Below are 8,318 nucleotides of genomic sequence, written 5' to 3' on the forward strand. Positions count from 1 at the left end.
GTGTGTGTGTGTAGAGAGAGAGAGAGAGAGAGAGAGAGAGAGAAAGATTAAAGAAACAGCGCAATTAATTAGCGAGTTTAATGTTTGTGGAAGATTCAAGCGAGGCGATTCTGGTCAATCGTTGAGAGAATGTTCCTTCGATTTACGACCAAAGATTTACAACCAAAGATTTCTTGAATAGGTCAGATAAATCTAGGACGGGTTCATAAGATTGTAATAACACACTTTGCGCTCACAATCAGTTAATATGATGATCTCAGATGACTCTCGAGGTGTAATAGTTCGTTTAAATCAGTAATCAGAAGTCAGCGCTTAGAAATCGCATAAATCAACGATATATATATATATAGGATTCTTTTAAACATTTTAGCTTATATCGTAAATACTCGCAATGTGGAAATACTTAATATACACTAAGAAACAGATTAATTCTTAATAAATACGTAGAAAATATATTTTTTATTTAGAATATGTGTAGGTTATAAAAATTGTAGCTTTTTGATGATATTGGAGATACTTTAATATATTTCTTATATTACTAACTACTATATTATTTTTGAACTATTCAATGAGGAAATATTTGCGTCCTTGAGCGGTTTAATGTCAATTAATATCTCTCGTTTAATATCAATTAACAGAAGCGCTCTTTATCATTGCAGGTGTAAATCGTCACAAGATGGCCTCCAATGAAGACGGCGATTTGATTGATCTTGGAAACGATGTATGTGTGTCGCGGATCACTGTGGATGATGCGACACCCGAAGAACAAGAGCATCTGTTGGACGTGTGTCCTCCGAAACTGGAGCAGAAACTCTCCCTCACCAAGCAGCAAGAGCGGGTGCTGAACAGCACCGATAATGGTGATATCCTGGTAACCTTGGGTCACGATCAAGTGGTACCTATTCGCAAAAGGATCGACGTGGTCTCATCGGACACGATCAAGCGGGTACGTGATATTACTAGGAATCTAGAACCTGTGATACACAGGACTTGTTCGGGCATTAACGAAGAAACTCAGCAGGACACAGTGGATTACGCGACGATATCGAGCTGCGAAAGAACGAGAGAAACTTCGACATTGAGGCATGAGGATGAAACGTATGAGACGCGGGAGATAAACAATGCTTTTGATTTCCTCACTGAGCACGACGACAATGAAGATCAAGTAGAGATGAGCTGCTCCGACCGCGCAAGGAACGAGAACATCGATTCGCATTGCATGATATCTCCTGTGAGTCTCTTGATTGGAGGGGAAGAAGACAGGGTCAATTACCCCTTTGAGTCGTCCAGGATCTCGAATGAGGAAGCGAACGGTAGAAGCGACGTGGAAGAGACGAAAGCCGTCACGCCAAGTGAGTACGATGCTCAGCCGGACGATTCGGTCTATGAATCTCCGCCAAATTCAAACAAGTTTCGCGAGGATAACTCGCCCAAAGACAGAATCGTTTCTATCGATTCGGAATCTCGCATGAGAGTCGTTCTTAAGAGACGCGGAGAGGAAAATGTTGCCTTGGAGCGCGGAAGCAAAAGGCGTTCCTTTCAAGAGTTTCATCGTAAATCGTGGACAGAAGGGGCAAACCTAAACTCGGCTTTTACCGATGGGCTTCCTGGTATCGATAGATCCACCAGTCTCAAGGAATATCGCTGCGGACCGTCGATTTCCAATTGTGGGACCAGCTTTCTCACGAGGTATGATTGTTGTCGTTATATTTTCATACTTTTCTTACGCAAAGAGTTTATGTATGAAAAGATTTTGTTGAAATATTTAAAAATTCAGGTAAAATATAGATCTGAAAATAATTTTGTTTGGATTATCAAAATGATTATGCAGGATGCTCAAATTGATTGTTAAAATGTTAAAACTTTTTGTTGGATTGCCATTAATGCTTAAATGTTTTATATAATGATTTTGATGATACAGTAAAATTATTTTCAAATTTGTATCTTGTAAATTTTATTTCAGCAAATCTGTTTTTAATTAAAAAAATTGTTTTTTCTGTGTGCTTTCAATAAAAAAAAGAACGAAATTGCTAAACAAACTTTTTTGAAAGGATTATATAAAATGTTCTGTAAATTAATAATTTTTTAAAATAGATATTAAAACTCTGAAAATTATTCATAGACACAAAAGAATATTCCTAATGCAACTTTTGTAATTATTGAAAATTAAAGAAAAATTAAATAAAGGTGGTACTAAATTTTGTGACAAATAAAAATTCGAAATTTTCGAAAAATTCGGTTTTGAAAATTCGACAAATTTGATTGTTTAATTTCTCTCATTAATTCGAGAAAGTAAACGAGAGAAAGTAAACGAATATTTTAATCAAAATTTATAAAATCGTATTTTTTAATTCTTCATTACGAAGATATTGCAATGTTTTTGAAAGAAGTTCTTTTTTGACTTCTCGTTCGGCTAAAATCTCATCTGTCTTTGTAGCAACTTCTCACGATGAATTCATATCAGTAAACCAACTTAGATATAAGAATTCGCGTAGGTAGACTTGAATGCATCGGCAGGAAAGCGCACTTTCGTGCCGGAAGTATTTACATAGGCCTAAGCCTAACGAGCGTGCAAACTGTTTCAATTCAGACTTGCTCGATGTGCACATGATGCTTTAGCGACGAGATGAGAAACGACGTGCGACGCGGGAGTCGATCTCACGAAGTCGATCGAAAGACACTGACAATGAAAATGCAAATCTTCTTTGACGATCGCGAGTGCATTACGTATGCCCTACCTTTCAAGCTGTTAGCATAAGTGTAAGCTCGAGAATTTTAGAGAGCCGCTTTTAACTGGCAGATCTTTACTTGTAAATATCAAAGAAGCAATAGCAATCCAATCTTTGAATTAAATAATATTTATTATTTTTAGTTTTCATTCATGTATGTCAAAACATAAATCAATCCATTTCCATATAATGTCATAAATGTCGTTTATATTAATTAACATACACATTTGATAAATAATAAAATAAATTTGTATCAAATTTTTATTATTTCTTGAAGTAAATTGTTTAATTTCATTATTTTAATAAAATCAATGACAATGACATTAGATATCAATTAGATAAGAGCAATGGCGACTTATAGAACTGATTAAAAATAACTCAAACAAATAACTCAAAAAAAGACGTTATAAATAACAATTTCAAATAGTTGTCACTTGGAATATCACAACATTTCGTTAAAAATCACTCTCGATTTTTACATTAAAAGTTTCACGTTGGATACAATCGCGCACATTCAAGCGCAATATTTTCCTTTCCTTTTTTTAATTAAAAATTTGAGAGCCAAGAAACTTCTTAAATTCCAGAAATTTACTCTCTCTGGAGATAGTGAAACTTTCTAACTGCTGGATCAAAGCGATAGTGTGCATATTCGGAAACGCAAATGCGTTGCTCTCACTTGAAAAAGAAAAAAATCATCACGGTCAAATCGTATAGGTAAATGACATCGTATAAGTATGCATTTTCATGATGATTTCGTGATATGGTGTCGCGAGGCAAGTATTCACGTAAGCACGCGGACATGATAAATTAAGCCCCGTTTCGAATTGAACGAAACGCTTCAGAGGGATGGTATATTACGTATGACATGTGAAAGCGGAAAATTCTGGTCCTCGCGTACCGCAACAACATATATTATACGAAACGATGAATTAACGATAAATATACCGATATAAGAAGAAAAATAATCGTATTTTTATAGCACTTTAGTTTCTAGAGAGTCGTCGAATTTTTTTTAAATCACCAAAATTTTTCTAAACTGAAAATGTTTAATCAGATGCCAAATCGACATTGATTTTGAAATGTTAAAATATACAGATAGAATTTTTCTGTTGTATTATATAAATCAAGTATTTATGTTAGTATTTTGGAATCGCTGATTATGAAATTGAAATTAAAATTACGAAATTTATAAAATAACGGATTTAACATCGTCAAGAAAATAATTTCTACACATCTGCATTGATTTGTACTTGATTTATATTTATCGGTTTTCCAGATGATTATGAAGTTGTGAGATCGTAAAATTTAAAATAACGAATCGAGTATGAACTAAATTTGAAACGAATAAATAAATGTTCATAAATTTTGCATAAATTAAATTTTAATATTTTAGTCATTCATGTTGGATTTGCTATTTTTAAATGTGTCATCTTATAGATTTGTGTTTAAAATTTGTAATTAGCGAAAAACTCCAAAAATTTATAAACACCAACTTTAGAGCAGAACACTACCTATCAATAAAAATAATCTGTAGCTTAATAATATATTTAACCATTTTTAATTTTATAATCTTCCTGTCAGATTTGTAATTAATAACTTTAAAACTTCTTATTGAATTTTGAAAAGGATATTTTCTTTTTATTATCAGAGACATATTATAACTTATTATGGCTTTGCAGATCTCTAAAGGTTAAGCCATATATTTCCGCTCCTATTTCATTACGAAATAATACATGAGAATGAAATATCGTTATCTTTGGTAAAGAATGAAGAAGCTACTATTATCGTCTACTTTTTCTCGCGGATTGGATTATTTACTAATCACCATCACCCTATAACGTACCTGTAATTCTCCGTAATTCTCTTCCGTTTGCTCGTTAACGCTGCGTTCCAGGAGCAATTCAACCTCCGCAACAATAGCGAAACAGCGGCTTTTGTTTCACGCGTAGGAAATAATTAATAACAATAGTGGTGCGGTACTGATACCGCTCAAAGAGATCTTTGTCGCCCATTACAATACGACTGCGATATTGCCATGTGATATGAGCGAGTCAAGAACGAGCACGACCGTGTTTAGAAAGTCATTTCTCGGATTAATTCGCGAATAAAGTCTTTGGCGTCTTTGGCGTCTTAAAGCCTTAAATATAGTATATTTTATTATATCTCTCTTTATCTTATTTTTGTACTTATCCACCTTGTCTTACAAGTTGCACCTCCGCCAAGCAATAAAAAGCATTATAGCAATTGGAACAAGGAATAAGAAATTTCAATTTATCAAAAATGGTGTATATCAGGATGCACGGTTTCTAAGTTGAAATCTCTTTATTATCCTGTTCCTATTGCTTGTAGTTTTAATTGTGTTTAAAGCTTAATGCTTATCGGAGATGAAATTTGTAGAACAAAGTGGTACAATACAAAGATAAAGAGACACACAATAAAATATAAAAGAATAAGTAGAAAAGAAATAGGTCTTCTTCTTTTGAAAAGGATAAGAAATCTACGAGCGGAAAATTCATTTAGTGAAAACACAAAGATTTTTATGTCACGACTCATCTCTGACTTTCGAAATAAATTCGTACGTACATATACGTACGAAATATGTATAAATTAGAACGTGGATAAGATAACAAAGATTCTTAATATTCATCGTTCTAATTTTAGAATTGTTTTAAATAATGCCCTCCATTGTTAAATTCATATATTTATAATGTCAAATATATTCACGATTTGAGTTATTTTTAATCATTTTTAAAGGTCGTCTCTATTCAATACGTCATTAATTTAATTGAAATAATAGAATAAAATAATAGAATAAACAGTTAAATTCAATGCTCCTTGTTGTTTATTATTATTTTGATTTAAGATTATTATTTTGAATTAAGATGTATTAAATTTGATCTCAAATTTTGTTTATTATTTATTAAGTGAATACATTAATTGAACATTGTTTACTTCGTAACTTTACTACGTTAATTAACGACAGAAATGGATTGATTTACACTGACGCACATGGAAGTTAAAAATAACAAAATGTAACTTTTTTTAACTCAAGAGATTGGATTACTCTTCCCCTTTAATATCTAACAATGTAAAATGCTAGTTCTGTAATTGATTTATATTTTATCTGCAGACTGATCTTAAAACGATATTACATAAATATAAGATTTTAAATATTGTTAATATTTACATCAAGTTTTCGGTAAAAAGTGCATTTAAACTACAGTTCAGTTTATAATTATAATTACAAGACAGATTTATTGCGCTGTTAACATCATGTTTAAATAATCGTGTTTTTAAACGTGTCGTGTATTTAAACAACATGTTTAAATAATCGTGTTTTGTTTGAAAATCTGAGTTCAACTTTATTTTATTTTTTTTAATTTTAAATTCTGTTTTGCCAATTACGACGTAAAATTGTATCAGTGATAATGATTTTGTACGAAAATATATTTTGTTGGGCCACTGAAGGGTCGACATAGCGGCTATATTGTTATCGATAGGCAGACTCACTGGGAAAGGGCACGACGTTTAGAAAGTCGGTCCGCTGATTGATACGCGACCGCCGCGGGCGCTGCGAAAGCAGTCGGGTCATCGAGCGCACGAACGTTATGCGGCCTCTCCTCTCTCGCAGACATGCGGGATTTGAACAACAAATTTCAGTTGTTATATTGGCGAAATACTTCCCACGCGCGACTCACGTACAATAAGGTGAGAGCCGCGCCATGTCGGTCGGACATTACGCATCCGGAAAGCCACGTCGCAGTTATGCGCACTGCACTTTGTGACGAAATCCCTCAATGCCTCGCTGCATGTCCACGATGCGAAGCAGTTTTTAAATGAAAAAAATCTACGATTCACAGTGCAGAGAAACTCAGAATTAACTCAGTGAGATTGGTGGGATAGAAAAAAATTTAATAATTAAGGTGTTGCGCCATAGAATTTGCTTACACTGAGAAAAAAATATAGTTAATTTTAATAAATATTTAGTTCAATACAACTAAACATTTAGTTATAGTAAGTAAATATTTGTTCAATAAAAAAATGATTGTTAAATCAAATTAATATTTCTTGTATCAAATAAATATATCTTTATATTTAATAAATATTTAGTTGACAGTATTCAACTAAATATTTATTAAAATTGACTATGTTTTTTTTCAGTGTACGGATGTTTAGAGTGCGAAATCACGTTTGTTTGCATATCTTTGCACTTTTTTATCTCGTAAAAAATAATTTAAATTACATTTTTCGGCAATTTTCGGGCGATGCTAAGATATCAGAAATTATTAAGCTTCCAGCACGTAACATTTTTAAATAAATAATTTACTAAATCCAAAGTCTTATTGCTAGAGATTCTGAATTACTACGTGCTTTCTGCATCCAACTGACCAAATTAGATATAGGAATATAGAGAAAAGAAAGTAGAGTAGGTAAAGATTACAGTCTAAATTTTTTGCTTAAACAAAGAGAATCAATTCTACAAAAATATGCTATTTGTAGAGAAAATTGTCTCTAGTAAAAGCTCTCAACATTAGTAAATATAATATTTATATTTATATATTATAAATATATATTATATAAATATAAATATTAATGTAAATATAAATATATATATATATATATATTATATATAGTATAAATATTTATTTATATTTATAAGAAATATTTTCTGAAAGACAACATTACAACGCGCAAAGAAAAAGTTTTGAGATTATTCGTGTTTCAAACATTCGACACTATGTTGAATATGGACAATAAGAATAAGTATTTTTGGCACATTGCTGTTTCTTTTTTATGTACTGTTTTTTGTGTAGCGTATTTTTGTCGAAATAAAAGAGCATAATATACTAAAATTATTGGATTGTCCGGAAAGTTTGTACCGATGTTGAAGGAAAATTAAAATGCAGAAAATTTAAATTTTAGTATACATTTATTAAATTATATAGATTAGTCGGCATGAACTTTCTGGACAATCCAATACTTGTTTTTATTCTTCATATTCAAAATGTCATATTCAAAACTTGACATTATCAAACTTTTTTTAAATATTAAAACATCATTTTTCTCAAAATATTTATTAAATATAAATTATTTATTATGCAAATAAATTTATTATTGACATCATTGTAGAAATTATTTCGTATTAATATCGTCATCTTCCAAAAATAAATGAAATTATTGGCCAATTCAATATTAATGTTATCTTTATTTGTGTTATTTGAGAAATCATTTTAATCAGAAAATACTTTAAAATATTAATATTTCAATTTTTCAAGATTAAAATTAAAATTAAAATTAGCATAATAGCGGCAATTAAAATTAGCATACATTTTAATGCATTAATAAATTTACATTGTATCATGAACAGTTTTTATATATGCAAGTTCATTAAATGTAGATACATTGTAAAAAGTAAATGGACTTTTTGAGACATACAAATTAAAATATTAAAATAATAAAACAAAAAAAATAAACACAAAAATATTAATTTTAATATTTTAGCATATCTCAGAAAGTTCACTTATATGTCTTTAAGTTAAAATTAACATATTTTTTGTATGAAAGAGCATTGACATATAGCTAAAATCT

At 30.9% G+C, this 8,318-nt stretch overlaps 1 protein-coding gene across 1 annotated transcript in view; it reads left to right on the forward strand.

Annotated features, from left to right (window-relative positions):
- The first annotated feature begins 676 nt into the window (after positions 1 to 676).
- LOC105623442 overlaps positions 677 to 8,318 on the forward strand; it is a 63,581-nt gene continuing 55,939 nt past the window's right edge. Inside the window, exon 1 of the mRNA XM_012204835.1 lies at positions 677 to 1,689. Within this exon, the coding sequence (XP_012060225.1) occupies positions 677 to 1,689 (1,013 nt within the window). The remainder of the gene's footprint in view (positions 1,690 to 8,318) is intronic.

Source organism: Atta cephalotes, assembly GCF_000143395.1.
Source record: "Atta cephalotes unplaced genomic scaffold scaffold00058, whole genome shotgun sequence".
Lineage (NCBI taxonomy): Eukaryota > Metazoa > Arthropoda > Insecta > Hymenoptera > Formicidae > Atta > Atta cephalotes.